This window comes from Chiloscyllium punctatum, chromosome 36 (genome assembly GCF_047496795.1).
Source record: "Chiloscyllium punctatum isolate Juve2018m chromosome 36, sChiPun1.3, whole genome shotgun sequence".
Classification (NCBI taxonomy): Eukaryota; Metazoa; Chordata; class Chondrichthyes; order Orectolobiformes; family Hemiscylliidae; genus Chiloscyllium; species Chiloscyllium punctatum.
In genome coordinates this window covers 28100248-28117868 of record NC_092774.1, presented here as the reverse complement: position 1 = coordinate 28117868, position 17621 = coordinate 28100248, and the positions used below count along the sequence as shown (strand labels likewise).

The 17621-nt window shown below is 46.0% G+C and overlaps 1 protein-coding gene across 4 annotated transcripts; it reads right to left on the bottom strand.

Annotated features, from left to right (window-relative positions):
- Positions 1-1629: 1629 nt before the first annotated feature.
- LOC140460306 (uncharacterized) lies at positions 1630-13410 on the bottom strand. Of its 4 annotated transcripts, XM_072554779.1 has the most exons (4): positions 13306-13403; positions 8795-8873; positions 7820-7974; positions 3088-5586 (listed from the first exon to the last, which is right to left on the bottom strand). In XM_072554779.1, the coding sequence occupies exon 4, from the start codon at positions 5239-5241 to the stop codon at positions 4429-4431; it is 813 nt and encodes a 270-aa protein (XP_072410880.1). In that variant the 5' UTR covers positions 5242-5586; positions 7820-7974; positions 8795-8873; positions 13306-13403; the 3' UTR covers positions 3088-4428. The 4 variants fall into 4 exon arrangements, 3 of the variants coding, with proteins under 3 accessions (XP_072410880.1, XP_072410879.1, XP_072410881.1); XR_011953973.1 differs by lacking the exons at positions 3088-5586; positions 8795-8873 and adding an exon at positions 1630-2073 and having other exon boundaries at positions 13306-13410; XM_072554778.1 differs by lacking the exon at positions 8795-8873 and having other exon boundaries at positions 13306-13410.
- Positions 13411-17621: the final 4211 nt, after the last annotated feature.

The following is a 17621-nucleotide window of genomic DNA, read 5'->3' as shown; positions in this document are numbered from 1 at the left end:
CCCAACTTCACGAGTCAACAATAACACTTTCTGGAGCAAGAAACGAAAGTGTGACACCACAGGAAGTGAAATTAGGCCATTCAGCCCATTGAGTCTGCTCCACCATTCACCCATTCTCGAGTATCAAGGGGCTCAAAGGTCACAGGGAGAATGGGGTTAAGAAACATATCAGCCATGATTGAATGGCAGAGCAGATTCAATAATATAAATGGCTTGTTAACCATCCCTGGGAAGGAGGAGGCAACACAATAAGTTGTTTCTTGGGACAGGTAAGATAATGTTATTAAATACTGGTGTGACAAAATGATAATTAATTCTGCCTGTAGAAGGAAAGCCCTGACATAGAGGGGTTAATTGCAGGGCAGGCTGTTTCAAACAGACAGCTAACCCTCAAGGATAAGAAGGTAAACTACAGACCTGAGGTCTCCAGCAATGTGAGGTGATGTTAGAGTCTTAAAAAAAAGTCACACCACAGATTTGAAATTGAGGAACTACCACCAAAATTCAACTCCAGAATGATACAGCAGCAGCAGTACTTAGAAGAATAATACTGCATCAAACCCCTGGACACTTCCAGAGATGGGCACTGTCGGTGGAAACCCAGTTAAATTTAGACATCAACTGGGTGATAGCCAAGTTTGGGGGGGGGGGTGAAGCTGAATGAACTTGAGAGGTTTTATTTGTGGTTGCTACGTGCAATAAAGTGCAAATCATTGTTTCAGCAGTTGATTATCTGTGCGGTTTCTGAGTAAGGAGCCAAATTAAGGTTATTCACCCACAACCACACAATGAGGCTGGGATTAATATTGACTCCATTGCATTCAAGAGAATGTCATCAATACTGTTATAAAGCGAAGGCTGAACCCACCCCCCCAACTCTCCAAGATCTCAAACCGAAACTTCCAAAGAGTGGCACATTGCCCTTTAATCTGTAAAGTCAGTGTGATAAGTGGTGTAACCTGCTGTAGTGTTAAAAGTAAATCCCTGACACTTTAAAATCAACAATCAGCAATTTATTTAACCAACTCTCACGATGAACACATAATCGAAACTATTAACAAACTGAATAAATTCTTCTTAACTACTGAGTATTCTGGAATAAATCAAGATTCTTCTGGTATGCTGTTCCAATCAATACATGTCCCACTCAGATAACACAAAATAGAATTTAATCTCTCAGATTACAACCAGGTTATGTGTCTTCCGGAATATTCTGTGCCATCTTCTGTGGGGGATGCCTCCTCCGATTCCTCTGTCAGGAATGCCCTTCTCTATTTTTCTAAATGATGCTTTCTCTAATACACAGATGACTGAGAGCACCAATTCTTTATGATAGGATTGGTCCTGTTGTCAAAACTTTAGGATTTAAATTTAATAAGTTTTTGGTAGCCAATGGGGCTGATTTAAATTGATTGGTGAAATTGAACACCTGTTTTCTTGTCCTGCTAACTGTACAGCCCTTTGATACAAATGTTTCAGTTCAGGTGCTTTCTGTTGTGATGATGCTGCTCCTTTAAGAAGATTACGTTGTTGGTTTATTTTCAGGAGGGGTTGTAAAAGGCAGAGCTTCTCATTCGTCTAGGATTAAGGATTTCACTAATGGTTAACAGATACTGGCTAAGGCAACAATCAGGGAAAAGGGTTTGACATTTTATTTTCTAAAACACTTCTACAATGAAAGGGCAGTTGTCCCATTTTTTCCCCCTGGTTTGGGTTTTAGCAGGCAGTCTGTCTGAAGCTGCTGTAGGAAGAAATGTTTCCTGATTCAACAGATGTTTCTGGCTGACTCTGAAGCTTCAGGGAAAATAGTACCAGCGTATTCAGCCTCTCCCTGTAGCTCAAACCTTGCAGCCCTGGCAACATCCTTCCAAACCTTTTCTGAACCCTTTCAAGTTTCACAATGTCTTAAAAAGATGTCAACTTTGTTCGACTAATGTGGGAGAATTTTCTGCATTATGCGTTCTGTCTGAAAGAGCCCTCTCCTGTGCTGTGACAGAGCTGCAGTGACTTTCAAAAGCCTGACAAATGCTGTTATCAGTCAAGGATTCATTGGGAGAAGCTTCTCAATCACATCTGTAAATGGAGAAAGTGTTTTTAATAATGAGACATGAATAAAGTCTGCATTAATTTTTTGTTCTGAAGACTTACTCATACATCTCAAAACAGAGCTTATGAACTCGGTCACAAGAAGTCTACGGGAATATAAGACACCAATGCCTATTTCCTGACCAGGACCAACTTTGCACAGAAAACATGGGCATTTAAAACGAATGGCACCCCATTTATTTAAAGATCAGGTGAACTTATGAGGCACAGCATTGCCTTAGAAATGAGAGATCCTTGACACACACAGCCAAAATCATCACTGCCATTATTATCTAATCAGAATTTAGGCTGGGATGTTTTTCCACTGGAGCAGAGGAGGTTGAGAGGCAATATTTTCAAACCATGAGGGGTAGAGTTGGCTTAATGGTAGCTGTCTCTTCCCTAGGGGGAGGATTTCAAGACCAAGGACGCGTTTTTATGGTGAGAGGAGAAAGATGGAAGAAAAGATGTGGGGAAAATACTTACAGAGTGTAGTTCGCCTGGGGAAACAGCTGCCAGTGGAAGTGGTTGAAGCAGATACATGAACAACATTAAAAATGTGTTTCAACAAATACATGGATAGGAAAGCTTTAGAAGGATATGGGCCAAGTGCAAGAAAATGAGGTTAGTGTTGACAAACATTTTGGTCAGCATGGACAGGTTTGGGCTGAAAGGCCTGTATCTGTGCTATAGTATTCTATGACTGGCGTCTCTTTGTAACTCTGACAGTGTTGAGTTTCCACATGAACCAGGAAAAAGTGAGGACTGAAAATGCTGGAGATCAGAGTTGAGAGTGTGATGCTGGAAAAGCACAGCAGGTTAGGCAGCACCCGAGGAGCAGGAGGATTGATGTTTCAGTCATAAGGACATCCAGATGAATATCTCACTAAATCATGCTGAATAAAATCTGATCTCATTTGTCAACTCTGATGCAGAGGTGCTGGGGGTGGACAGGTCAGAAGTCACATAACACCAGCTCACAATCCCAATAGATTGATTTGAACTCATGAGCTTTCGAAGCACTGTTCCTTCATCAGGTGAAGTGATGAAGGAGCAGCACTGATGAAGGAGCAATGCTCCCAAAGCTTGGGATTTCAAATAAACCTGTTGGACTGTAACCTGGGGTTGTGTGACTTCTGACTTCTTCAACTGTGCATTCATGTTGAAATTGATGGGATATTTTATCCAACTCGGAGTAGTTAAATCATATCGCTTGGAGGGGTTCATTTGAAATCTTCCCGGAGGTGAATTTAACAAGATTGAATTATTCAAAGTTACTCAATTCTAAACTTACATCAGGACCGGTAGTCAGAGAGGTACAGCACAGAAACAGATCCTTCAGTCCAACCCGTCCATGCTGATCAGATAGTCTAAATTAATCTGGTCCCATTTGCCAGCACTTGGCCCAATACCCTCTAACCCTTTCTATTCATGTCCCCAACCAAATGTCTTTTAAATTCTGTAATTCTAACCAGCCTCCTCCACTTCCTCTGGCAGCTTATTCCATACACGCACCACACTCTGCATGAAAAGTTTTCCCTTTAGGTCCCTTTTAAATCTTTCCCCTCTCACTCTAAACCTATGCCCTCTTGTTCTAACAACATCCTGATAAATCATTTCTGATGGAGATGTCAACGTTTCGGGTAGAACCCTTCTTCAGTCCTGAGGGATAATATCTGAAATGCTGACTCCTGTTGTGCCCAGCCTCCTGTTTGTCTATTTTAGATTCCAGCATCTGCAGTTTTTTATTTTGTCTCTAACAAATGGTGGAGCAGATTCGATGGGTCAAAATAGCCTAACTTCTGCTCCAATGGTCTTGTGGTCTTAGGATTGTGCGGGTCCTGGGCTCAATGAGCAGCAGCGCCCACTGGAAGCAATGTTCACAGAATCATAGAATCCCTGCAGTGTGGAAACGGGCCCTTCTGCCCAACAAGCTCAGAGCGACCCTTTGAAGAGTAACTCACCCAGACACATTCTCCTATCCTATCACTCTGCACTTACCCCTTACTAATGCACCACACCTACACACTCCTGAACACTATGGGACTATTTAGCTTGGCCAATTCGCCCAAATATGCGCATGTTTGGACTTTGGGAAGACACTGCAGCACGCGGAGGAAACGCACACAGACACTGGTGGCCGGGGCGGGTGGGGCAGGGGAGGAATACGTGCAAACTCCACACAGACAGTCACCCTGAGGATGAAATCTGCGTCCCTGGTGTTATGAGGCAGCAGTGCTAACCAATGAGCCACCACCACTCCCAACCCCGCACCCCCCAGTAGAAAACAAAAAAAGCCTATCAGCTCTCCCACTGCACCCACTATCAGAAAGGGCAGGAGGTTCAGTCCTGGGGATGACCCTCAGCAGTGTTACCGGCAGAATCGGATTGTTGGGAGCATTGGTGCCTCCGCTGGTGCTTGTTCAAGCTGCAGGACATTGTGAACTTCTGCCCACATACAGGGCAGGCAAACGGCCTCTCCCCAGTGTGGACCCGCTGGTGCGTCAGTAGAGTGGAGGAGACAGCAAAGCCCTTCCCGCACTCGAGGCAGCTGAAGGGCCTTTCCCCAGTGTGGACCCGCCGGTGCTTCAGCAGGTCAGAAGAGCGTGTAAAGCACTTCCCGCAGACAGAGCAGGTGAATGGCCTCTCACCGGTGTGGACCCGCCGGTGGGCCAGCAGGTCAGAGGAATCGCTGAAGGCCTTCCCACATTTGGGGCAGGGGAAGGGCTTCTCACCGGTATGGACCCGTCGGTGAATCACAAGGTGGGAGGAGCGAGTGAACACTTTCCCACAATCGGGGCAGCGGAAGGGCCTCTCCCCTGTGTGCACCCGCTGGTGCCTCATCAGGGCAGAGGAATCATTGAAGGCCTTCTCACACTTGAGGCAGCTGAAGGGCCTCTCCCCTGTGTGAACCCGCAAGTGCCTCAGTCGGGCGGAGGAATCGCTGAAGCTCTTCCTGCACTCAGGGCAGCTGAAGGGCCTCTCCCCTGTGTGCACCCGTCGGTGCCTCAGCAGGGCAGAGGAATCACTGAAGGCCTTCCCGCATTCAGGACAGGAGCATGGCTTCTCCCTGGTGTGACTGCGCCGATGTGTCTCCAGGGCAGACGGGACACGGAAGCCTTTCCGGCAGTCGCCACACTTCCATGGTTTCTCCATCGCCGAAGCTACAGTTGCACACAAACGCGTGTATGTCCCCTCCCTGCCTTGAATTCCTCTATCCAGGCCAGATAACTGATTCAGGCTCCACACTCAGTGCGTTGCTGCAACAGTAGGGTCTCTCTTCCAGTCCCACTGATGCTGAAAACGTACTGAAACAGGAACCAATTGGATCAAAGTTGAAAATTGTTGCAGTCCCGATGGATTGAGTGGCTCACAAATGCTGGAGAATCAGAGTCAAAAACTATGGGTCAGGCAGCATCCGAAGAGCAGGAGTGTCAATGGTTCAGGTATAAGCCCTTCATGTCTTGATTTTGAAACTTCATCTTCAGATCTTCAAATACTCTGTAAAACGAGGTTACAAAAGTCAGCACTGTCAGTCCAGGGTAGAAATTCAGAACAAGCAATTCTACTTTCTACAGAACATTCTTTTCTTTTGTTATTCCACAAAACTGAAAGCACCATCCCACTCTCTCTCTCTCTCTCTCCCTCCCTCTGTTCTCACTCCATTCTAATTCTCCTGAAAGTGCTGATTCAGGATCTGACAGGGACAGAAGAGCAAAACAGTCATGACTGACATCTCTCTGAATTTTGGATACCTCCACCTGAAAATTAATATCTTCCACGACATTGGGATACTGTTGAGAGTGATTTTGGGAAGCAAAAATAAAGTGTGTACATTCAGGATGAACCTGCAATTCAGCTTCTTGACAAACAACCAAACGCAAAATGGTTAACGTGCCCCCACGGGGGTGGGGGAGTTTTGGAATGAGACATCAAGGCAATGATACTAGAGAGAAACTGAACAGACTGAAGTGGCAAACCAGAGTCATCTAGATATACAGCACAGACAAAGGCCCTTTGGTCCAACTGGTCTATGCTGACCAGATATCCTCACCGAATCTAGTCTCATTTGCCAGCGTTTGGCCCATATCCTTCGAAACCCTTCCTATTCATATGCACATCCAGATGCCTTTAAATATGTTAGGATTATGCCAGCATCCACTACTTCCTCTGGCAGCTCTTTCCTTACATGCACCATCTTCTGCATGAATTGCCCCTTAGGTCCCTTTTAAATCTCCCCCACCCCCCCAAACCTATTATTCATTATTTCTGGATTTCCAGAGAAGTGACCTTGTTTATTTACCCTATCCATGCCTCTCTTGATTTTATAAACAATGGAAGCATCAACGGCTTGGGGGGGGGATGGGGGTGGGGGGGGGGGGGGAGGTGGGAGGGGGGGGAGGGGAAGGAAGCCGAATGTGCTGGAGCCAATATGGAAGAAGAGGACACAAAACCTTGAAGTTGCAATGAGGAATACTGCATGTGCTGTACTTGTACCTGTTGATTTTATTTGTGGGAATCAAGTGTATTTTAAAAATAAAAACAAACAAGATATCTCCCCTTTCCCAATCTCCCAATGCTGTTCTGGACACAGTGTGAGACAATTGGGAGCAGGAGTTGGCCATTTGGTCTTTTGAGCCTGCACCAGCATTGAACAGATCATAACTGGATATGAATATACCTACAGCCAGGTGGATAAACTGGGATTTCTTTCACTGGAGCAGAGGAGATTGAGAGGTGATGTTATAGAGGATTATAAAATCATGAGGGGTACAGATGAGGTGAACGGCAGGTGTCCTTTCCCTAGGGTGGGGCTTTCAAGATTAGGGAGCAAATTTTGAAGGGGAGAGGAGAAAGATTTTTAAAAAGACATGAAGAGTTCCATTTTTTTCACACAGAGAGTGCTTTGTGTGGATGGGTGTCCAGAGGAAGTAGTGGATGCAGGTACAGTTACAATGTTTAATAGACATTTGGATAAGCACATGAATAGGAAAAGTTCAGAGGGATATTGGTCAATCACTGGCAAATGGGACTAGTTGGGTTTGAGAACATAGTCAGCATAGACTAGTTGGACCGAAGGGTCCATTTCTGTGCTGTATGACCCTGTAGCTGTGCTGTATGACCCTGTACTGGTCTTAAAACCATTTTCTTGGAAATCCAAGATGGCGGTGGTTTGAGTGGTCTGCTGTGCGGGGCTGGGCTCTGTGCCATACCCCCGGCAATGTGGACCTTTACCCCCCCCCCCCCCCCCACCTCATTAACCATCTGTAAGAGAAAAAGAATTGCTAATAGAAACTTACTGAACATCTGGAGCTGCTATAATTGTGGTTTGACAGCGTTAGGATCAGAATGAAAGCAAATGAAGGAAAGGGGCCAAAAGGAGTGCAGCAGGCAGGGCCCTCCCCTACTGCATCGGGGGTGCCTGGAGCCATTGCTCAAACTCCCAGGGCAGTCCATTTGGGTTTAATGGGGCAGCAGCAGTTACTCTCGGAGTTTGCCAATCTCTGAGATAAGATTGAAGCAGCAGTGGAACCACTACCTGCCACGCTGGAAAAGCATGAGCAGGAAATTCAAATGTTGGCCCGAAGAGAATAGGCAGCGGGGGAGAGGACCGTGGCATTGGAGACCGTGGCGGAGGTCTCAGGAGGAAGGATCCAAACGCTGCAAGACCAGGTTCGGGTCCTTCAGGAGCAAGTGGACGACCTGGAAAACAAAAGTAGAAGAAAACTCTTACAGCTCGTGGGTCTTCCGGAATGCAAGGAAGGTAAAGACCTCGTTGGATTCCTGGGGCTGGAGTCGGAGTCGGGTCAGTTGAGTGTGGGGCGGGCCCACCGGATGGAAATGCGGTCAGGGCCGGAACCGCGCCCCCGCACGGTCCTAGTGCAACTCCTGCATTATAAAGTAAAACAGCTAGTGATTGAAACAGCAAGAAGACTGGTAAGAGATCCAGAGGCCTTAATGCACAAAGGCTCAAGAATAATGTGTTTTCAGGACTTCTCAGGAGCCTGGAATAAGAACAGAAGAGCATTTGATGAAGTTAACAGAAAATTAAGGGATCTGAACATTCAATATTCCTTGAGGTACCTGGCCGTGTTGCATTTCTCTCATGGAGGGACGGTATATAATTTTGATTCAGCAGAAAAGGCAAAGGGCTTTGTGAATTCTCTGAATTAAAGGACTCAGGTCGGGGTGAAGGCGGGACATCATTACAGACAATGTTACTTTTTGCCCCTTTTTTTCTCCTCTCTCCTCTTTTTGTTGTGGTTATCGGCTTGAAATGTACTGCCTTAATGTAAAACTGGAATTATTTAGTAAAACGGTCAGTTAGGTCTTGTCTGGGTCCTTCTTTTCACTGCTGTCCTTTTGTTTTTGGATTGGGGGTGGCTATATCTGTGGTTAAGATGTATGGAGAAGGGGTGTGGGGAGATGGGCATCCATTGTTAACTGTCAGAATGTAAATAACATGCTTTTTTCAATCTGTGAATTGCCTGGTGCTTGGGGCACAGCCTCAGCGGGAAGGAGCCGGGATGGTGGCAAGGGTGGGGGAGTTGGGGGGGCGGGGAAGTTGAGGGGGGAGATCTCTACATAATTGGGGTTATTTGAGTGTTTGCTTAAGTTATATGTGGTGGTTAGATTTTTATATATAGTAGTTTTTAATAGGAGTAGTTTTTAGACTTTATAGAGTTAATGTCTTTGTCGGTCACCATACCTCAGATAAGCTTCCTCCTCTTGGATAACCACAGGCTGCCCTGGATGACCATGGCTACTGATTCGTTCAGGTGGTGCACCTGAAATGTGAAAGGGAGCCATTCCCCCATTAAAAAGATGCTGTTAAGCCTTAGAAAAGAAAGGGTGGACATCGCCCTGCTGCAAGAGACACATTTAAATGATAAGGAACACCTGAAACTGCAGCAGTTGGGGGGGTTGGGTATTCTTCTCCTCCTTTAGCTCCAAGTGTAGAGGAGTGGCTATACTGGTAAGAATGAACCTCCCTGTCCAGGTTATTGAACAAATTAAGGATGAACATGGATGGTCCATCGTTCTTACAGCTCTAACACATGGAGAAGAGTATGACATCCTGAATGTATATCGTTCCCCGGTGCACCCTCTTAAATTTCTAATTGATGCAGTTGCTAAATTAATAAGTCTAGGGGTGCGCCGCATGGTCATTGGAGAAGATTTTAATCGCCTAATAGATCCCGAGGTAGACAGGGTGCCAAGGGGCCAGGCAGGTACACCTGCACAACCTAAGCAGTTGGTGGACATGTGCGAGGAGTTGGGATTAGTGGATGTGTGGAGACATCTCCACCCTAATGGAAGAGACTTTACTTTCTATTCCAACCCACCAAGTGCCACACGGGAACTGACATTTTTTAATGCCATTGGATTGCTTGAACAGAACATTGGCTTGTAAAATTGGGAATATAGTTGTCTCGGACCACGTGCCAGTGTATTTAGATGGTAAAGTCAAGGGTGGTGGAATGGATGCACAGCACTGGTGCATGGACCCATTCCTGTTAAGGGGTAGCAAATCCGTTGAGTACAGCAGAAGAGAGTTCAAGGCCTTCTGGGATATCAACCCAGGTACGGCCAATAATCCTGCAATACTGTGGGAGGCCATAAGGCATATTTATGAGGCCTGATTATTTCGTATTCAACAAATGGAAGGAGGCAGAGGGAGGAGCAACAACAGATACTGGAGACCCGGCTGCAGATAGCTGAGAAAGCGTATTATAATAGGACTTCTCTGGTCAAACTGCAGCTCTCCGGATTGCTCTCGACTCATTGCACACACAGGTGTCAAAAAAAGGGTCTCCTTTGCTGAACAAAGATTGTTTGAATTTGGAGATAAGCCAAGTCGATATCTGGCTAGAAAGAAAAATGCTTCCCAATCTTTTATATCTGTTAGAGAGAAGGCTGGCACAGTTACCAGTGAGTTGAAGAAGATCAATGTTAGATTTATGGAATACTTTGCACAGTTATATCGGTCAGAGGGAGACGAACACGGTGCAGCGAGGATGCAGTCCTTTTTTGAGAACCTGCACCTCCCCAGTATAAAGGCAGAACAGGTTTCCCTGTTGAGTGGGCCTACGATGATACAGGAGATGCAGGAAGCAATAAAGCATCCCACGGTTGGCAAAGCACTGGGGTCAGATGGATTCCCAAGTGAATTCTATGAGGAATTCATAAATGTGTTCGTGGAGCCGCCTCTGGGGATGTATTGCTATTCATATACACAGGATTGTCTTCTGCACTCTCTGAGGGAGGCTAATAGCTCCCTCATTTTAAAGAAGGGGAAAGAGCCCGAAGAATGTGCTTCACACAGACACATTTCACTGTTGAATGTAAATTTTTAAATTGTATCCAAGATGCTGGCCCTGAGGTTGGAAAATGTGTTGCGCTAAATTATGAAAGATGAATAGACGGGTTTTGTCAAGGGCTGTAGCTCCTCCAACAATATCGGGAGGGTACTGACCATAGTGCAGGTATGCCAGCAAAGATTGATCCCGGGTTCAGTGTCTCCCTAGACGCAGAAAAGGCGTTTGACCAGATAGAATGGCCGTACCTATTTCGGATCCTACAGCGTTTTGGTTTGGGGGGATCCTTTGGTCGATGGGTGGTGGAGTTGCATAATGATCCTAAGGCAACCATCATCACAAACTGCACTAAGTCAGATAACTTTAATATTGGGAGAGGTAGTCGACAGGGGTGTCCTTTTTCACCATTGCTATTTACCTTGGCAATTGAGCCATTAGCTGGGGCTGTCAGGAGGGATCCTGAAATAGTGGGGCCAGGGGTGGGAATGGGCGGGAATAAGATCACCCTATAAGCTGATGACATCCACTTCTCCTTGGCCAATCCGGAGGAGTCCGCTCCTCGATTGATTCAAACAATTAATGTATCTGGAGTTTTTCGGGCTGCGGGATCAACTTTACAGAATCGGAAGCCGTGCCAGTGGGGGTATTAATGGAGGTGCCTGATCTGAAGGATGGAATGCAGTTCCTGTTTAGATGGTTGTCAAAAGGGTTTTCGTATTTGGGAATTTTTATTACCCCTGCCTTCCACCCGCTGTATAAAGCTAACTGTGTACAATTACTGGAGAGGATAAAACAGGGGGGTGGGGTGGTTGTTGGTGGTGGTAGTGGACCTTCTAGACTTGGAGATATCAAATAAGTGCTTTGTTAGCATATGTGGGTGACTGGGCACGGGGGGATTCAGGGTCGATTTGGCTTGACATTGAAGCTTTGCAGTCCCCTAGTTAATCTATTATTCATGGTGAAGATGAAATCCGTGACCGAGCAGTGTAAGAGTCCAATCATTTTAAATACGGTGAAAGCCTGGAAGATAATGAGGCAAGACAAGGGCAATTGGCTGAAGACCTCGCCATTTACCCCATTGGCTGGAGCCCAAGGATTTCAATCTGGGGCTGTAAGTCATGGGAGAATAAGGGAATCTCCTGTCTGGGAAACTTATTTGAGGCGGAGATCTTGATGTTATTTAGCCAGCTAAGTCAGAAGTATGGATTGTCTAATAGGAACGTTTTCCGGTACTTTCAGGTAAGGGATTATATACAGAGGAAGACCACGCTCCTGGCTCAGCTTTACAGGCCACATGTGGAGAAAAGAGTGCTCCGGTGTACGGGTGCTCTTTCAGTTAGTATTTTGCATCATTTACAGAAGGGACATGCCTTAGGGATGTGGACGGACTCTGGAATCGACCTTAGGACATGGAATCGGGAGCTAGGAGAGGATATTTCATTGGAAGTATGGGAAGATATATGGGAAAATGTAAGGAAAATTTCAATATGTAACAAAGCAGAGGTCATGCAATTGAAGATTTTACACAGGGCTCATTTGGCGCCAGAGAGGCTAGCTAAGTTTAAGAGAGGAGCGTCACCAGGGTGTCCCAAATGTAAAATTAGTATAGGCACTCTCCCACACTGTTGTAAGATCCAGAGATACTGGAGTGCATGGTAAGAACATCCTGAGGATTGAAGTTCTTTTGGGGTTGCCAAATTTGCTCTCTCTGGGGGAAAAAGGGAAGAGACTGTGTAACATTCTTACCCACTGTGCAAGGAAGCACATTTTAATGAATTGGCCATTGGAAAAGCCCCCAGGTCTTATGGGGTGGCATATGCTGGTGATGGAGCATCTCCCCCAAGACTACCTCACAAGTATGGTGCACCACAAAACAGAACAATTTTACAAGACATGGTGGCCCTTTCTCAATTATATTGATGCACACTTATCAGCAATATTAATTAGGGGGTGTGGTACAGCCATGGGAATCAGTCTGGGCACCCGTGGGGTCCTGGGAGGGGGAGATTGGGGGAAAAGAATATTGGGAGAATGACTGGTGCTCCCAGGATTGGGAGCCTCAGTGGAGGTGTGGTGAGTGAAATAGAATAAAGTAATGTGATATAATCTAATTTAAGTTAATGTGCATTCAGTTTAATTTAATTTTTATTTAATTTGATTATAGTTTAGCTTAAGCTCAGCAGATATGGTTGTTCTGGTAGGGGAGTAGTTAGTTCATTATTAATAGCATTGTGATATGACATTGTTGTATTGCCTCTATCTTTCTGGACTTTGGTTTAGTTCTTTTCTGTGTCTAGATGTTTTGTAAAGGATTTGAAAAAGTTTCCAATAAAATATTTAATAAAAAAATTCTTGCCTTCCCCCATAACTATATTTGACATTTAAAACTCAGATGAACTCAGCTTTGAATATATTCAATGACCCCTAACTGCAGGGAGACATTTCTGAACTCAATTTCTCTTGCTAACATACCATTTGCCTTGGTCATTGCTTGCTGCACCTCTGTGACAACTGGCATTGACTGGAGTAGAAAGCCCGAGTAGAAGGCAGCTGAGGCACCTTTGTACATCCACACATCATTCCTGATGAAGTGCTTGTGCCCAAAATGTTGACTCTCCTGCACCTCGGATGGTGCCTGACCTGCTGTGCTTTGCCAGGACCACACTTTTCAACTCTGAGCCCAGCATCTGCAATCCTCTCTTGCTCCACATCCCAATATATCACCATTTAAACAATGAATCTCCTTTCTGCTTTTATTTCACAGGAAAGGCTACAACTGCACACTGTGTTACTGCATTTGCCACGTGTTTGCTAATTAAGACACAGACATGAACCAACTTTGCTGAAAGTCGAGTTGAACACGAGAATGGAAAAGGGGGTGAGAAAAATGTGTTGTACTCACAGATGTTGGATAGAGGAAAGAAGTTGCAGTTGGGGTAAGGCTCAATCTTCATTCAGAGAGAGAGGAGCAGCATCGACACCAACACAAACTCATGATCCAATTTCCGCATTCAGACAATGGGGGCACGCTCCTTCCGGTCCTCCAGCACTTTCCATTGGCCCATCAAAACAATGTCGCGCGTCGTTCCCGCTGACAGCAAAGAGCATGCGTAGTATTCTGCTGACACCGAGAAGCATGCGCAGTGCTTGCTGACACCGAGAAGCATGTGCAGTATGCCAAGTGGAGTTGCCGGTGTAACTGATAAATTTTCAGTGTCCAAATGCCAGTCAGAAAAAAGAAACGCGAGAGCCACAATCTGTTTTGTTTCCCTGGAGCTCAACACTTTATTCCTTTTTCATTTTGTCTGGCTGCTCAACATTTGTATGTCTTTTCCCCAGAGTAGAGGAAGTCCAAAACTAGAGGGGCAGAGGTTTAAGGTGAGAGGGGAAAGGTTCAAAAGGGACCGAAGAGCGTGGTATAGGTATGGAATGAGCTACGAGAGGCAGTGGTCAAGGCTGGTACAATTCCAACATTTAAAGGCATCTGGATGGGTATATGAATAGGAAGAGTTGAGAGGTATATGGGCCAAATGGTGGCAAATGGATCACTAGATTACTTTAGGATATATGGTCGGCGTGGACCGAAAGGTTTGTTCCCGTGCTGTGCAACCCTATGGCTCTATTTCTACACAATTTGAACCAATTTCATAAGACTAGGATTCCGCCCTTGCACCCTTCTAGCCTGTCCTCAACTGTGGCCTAACTACACAGATTTTTATGGAAATTTCAGAAAGATGGCTGCAGCTTTTTTTTTCAACAATTGAATATGCTTTCAGACTTTACCGATGTTTCTGAGTACATCGCTTTAGCTATTCTCAATGTTAAAGACCAGCTATTTCTCGAATCAACCCCTCCTGTCTCCCAGGTAGAGTAATTACCATCCATTCTCTCTCTATGCTCAGAGGTCTCGAGGCAGGAGAAAGGATAGGGTTGGGGGTGCGGGGTCAGAGATTGGACGGGTGGCAGAGGCTTGGAGGGAAAGACAAAAAGAAAATGGACACGGGGACAGACCATCGGGGATAGAGAAAGCCTGGAGGTGCACAGGTTGGGGGGGGGGGCGTAGAGGGATTGGCAGAGAGAGAGAATAGGGGGGTGCAGAATGTGAAGCGAGAGGAATTGGCGGTTGCAGAGTGTGGGGAGAGAGAGTGGACGAGGGCAGAATGTGGGGGGAGAAAGAGAAAAAATGAATGGCAGGAGAGGGTGGGGAGAGAGCATAATTGGGGCAGAGAGTGGGGGGAGAGAGAGAATGAGTGTGGGGAGAGGGACTGGATACAGGAAGGCCGAGGGTGGGGAGAAAGAGAAGGGGAATGGATGGGGGACAGAGGGTAGATGAGAGACTGGACGGGGGCAGAGGGTATGGAGATAGAATGGAGGGGGTTGCAGAGAGTGGGGTAAGAAACAAGAGGGTGCAGAGGGTGGGATGTGTGTGTGAGAGAGAGAAGAGACGGGAAGCTCGGGATAGTGAGAGAGAATGGGCGGGGGCGCTATAGGTGGCGATGGGTAAATGGACAGGGGACGCTGAGGGGATGATTGGGTCTTGATTCAATGGGGAGGTGGTGAATGCATACCACCCACTCCCACCATCCCCCCCACTCCCAGGATCCACTTCTCTGTACATGTGCAGTGCAGATTTTTGTAAATGACACTACACAGAGTCTGGAACACTGTGTGAGCGCAGTCACCCTCATGTCCTGGCATCAGCAAACCACTGCCTTTCTCTTTTAAAAACTAAATAAAGACATGGGCGACATACTGGGGATGGAAGAAGTGGCTGAGAAACTGAACTGAGAGTCAGCGCTTTCAGGAGAGGGGAGCTGGGCAAAAACAGGAGGACGGAAGGATGAATTCGGTTTGGAATCCATTGAAAGGTGGAGGAATTGGGAGACAGATTTTGGGTAGAACATAGAGAAGGATGTTCCGTGCAAACCAGAATTCTCTTATCTTATTTTCTGCCCTGCACTGACAGCAGTGATCTGATCTCTCAAGGTATTAGCAGAGAAAGAGATTTGCTGTTCAGGCATGCACAAGGAATTTACTCAGGGCCTGAATATCAGCAGCATTTGAATCCAGGAAGGGAAATGTTTGTATCCAGGAAATTATTCCAAACTTGACATCAAGAAGCCCCGCGATTACACGCAGCCTGCGTGGGAGTGCCCCAGCGTTCTGACTGTGGAGAGAACTTTAACTCTTTGGCGAAATGTGGACTGGGTATTCTCACTGTAGATGAGCCCTTCATTGCATCGTTGAGGCTGCCAAGACACACTGCCCCCTACACTGTGGAAACTCTGTGGAAGCAAATTCAATTTCTCAAATGGACTGAAGTGTCACCAAGGGCCTGTTTCCACAGGCTATATGTAGGGGCTCTATTATTCCCCCAACATGTCTGCAGCCTGGCTTCCAGCTCCATCTCTCTGAGCTGAAGGTCCTCCAGCATGTGTTTTCCCTAGTTTCCAGCACCCAGAACCTCCCACCTCCTGCAAATCGAAAGATAAGTCCCACTCTGCCCTCTCCAGTGTGTGTTGTGCAACTGCTTAATCAATTTTAGTGGACCAGCAGAGGCTGATAGCCAAGTTCGGAACCCATAAGGATGGCCTCAACCAGGACCTTGGGTTCATGTCACATGACAGGTAACCCCACTTCACTGCCACTCTCTCTCTCACACACAAAGCACATACACACATATACCCGCCACACTCACACCCTCTCACAGGCTGATACTCTATCACACACATACACTTTATCAAGCATGCACACACACAAACACACTCTCTCACGCACATGCCCACACTCTCACACTCTCATGCACGCACACTTACATATCAGGCTTTGGGGTGACTTTGAATTTGCAGAATTATATTTGCAGATATATTAGATTTTGCTCAAAAAGCACACAATCGACAGGCAGTCAATCCATGTGAGATTTTATAAATTTCTACTTTGGAAATAGAACCAGTCTGATTCAAGTTTGATATACAGACCTTAAGTTGTCTCGAGAATGTGTTTTCAAAGTTCTGGGATTTACATATTAATGAACCAAAACCTGCAACCCATTCTAAAAGAGAAAAGACTTAACAACAATCTCGGTTTGTTCAATATATCATTTCTGTTGCATGAAACTGCAACCTTTTGCTATAAATTCTCTTATGGTCCTGCTCCACAAACACCTGATGAAGGAGCAGTGTTCCAAAAGTTAGTGCTTCCAAATAAACAACTTGGTGTTGTATGGTTTTTAACTTTGTTTCTTGTGAATACATCCTACACCTCCCAGTGCTGCCAGTAAACCTAACAATGCCGATGAAACGATGCGGTACCTGCACTCTGGAAATATTTACAATATCTAACAATACTAGCTACTCATCCACTGCTCATTCTGATACATGACATTGGAAACTTAGTGCAGGAGTTTGAAAGAAATGAGCAACTTTAAAACAAAAACCTGTTGGATCTCACAGCTTTCAATGAGAGTCTGAGACCGGGGTTAAGTTCTGTTTAACCCAACTTTGCCACCCAACTTTGTTACAGTTTTAGATCTCCCCAGCAAAAAAGTGTATGAAAAGTAGCTTGTTTTTGAAAAAAAAAAGCAGCTCAAAGTGCACACACTCCTCCCAACTCCACTTCCTTTATTGTTGGTCAGCTGTGTTGTCCCTTTATAATTGGATCCTTGATCCAGCCTTAAGCCGAAGGACATATTGCCTCACTCAGCAATTTCAATCCAACTAAACTACTGCCACTCAATTGCTGTGTGTGTGTGTGTGTGTGTGGGGGGGGGGGGGGGGGGGGGGGGTGGGGGGGGAGGACTGTTAAGAGTCAACCACACAGCTGTGGGTCTGGAGTCACGTGTAGAACAGACCGGGTAAAGGATGCAGCTGGGATGACTGAGTGAACCCTTTCCCACAAGGGCAGTTTCCTTCCCTAAAAAGGGCAGGAGTGAATCAGATGAGAGTTTTTCCCCCTGAAAATGCTTTTATCATGAGATTTTAAACTCCAGATTGCTGACCAAATTCCAATTCTGCAACCTGGCACAGCAGGATTTGAATCTGGGAGTCCCCAGAACTGGGTTGAAAGTCCAGTCGATAATGACACTCAGCCGTCATTCCTTCGATGGCACGTGAACTCGCAGGTGGGAAGAGGGGGTGAAGCCCTTTCCACACTGAGAGCAGATGGATGGCCTCTCCCCAGTGTGGACCCTTTGATGGATCAGCAGTGTAGATGACTGAG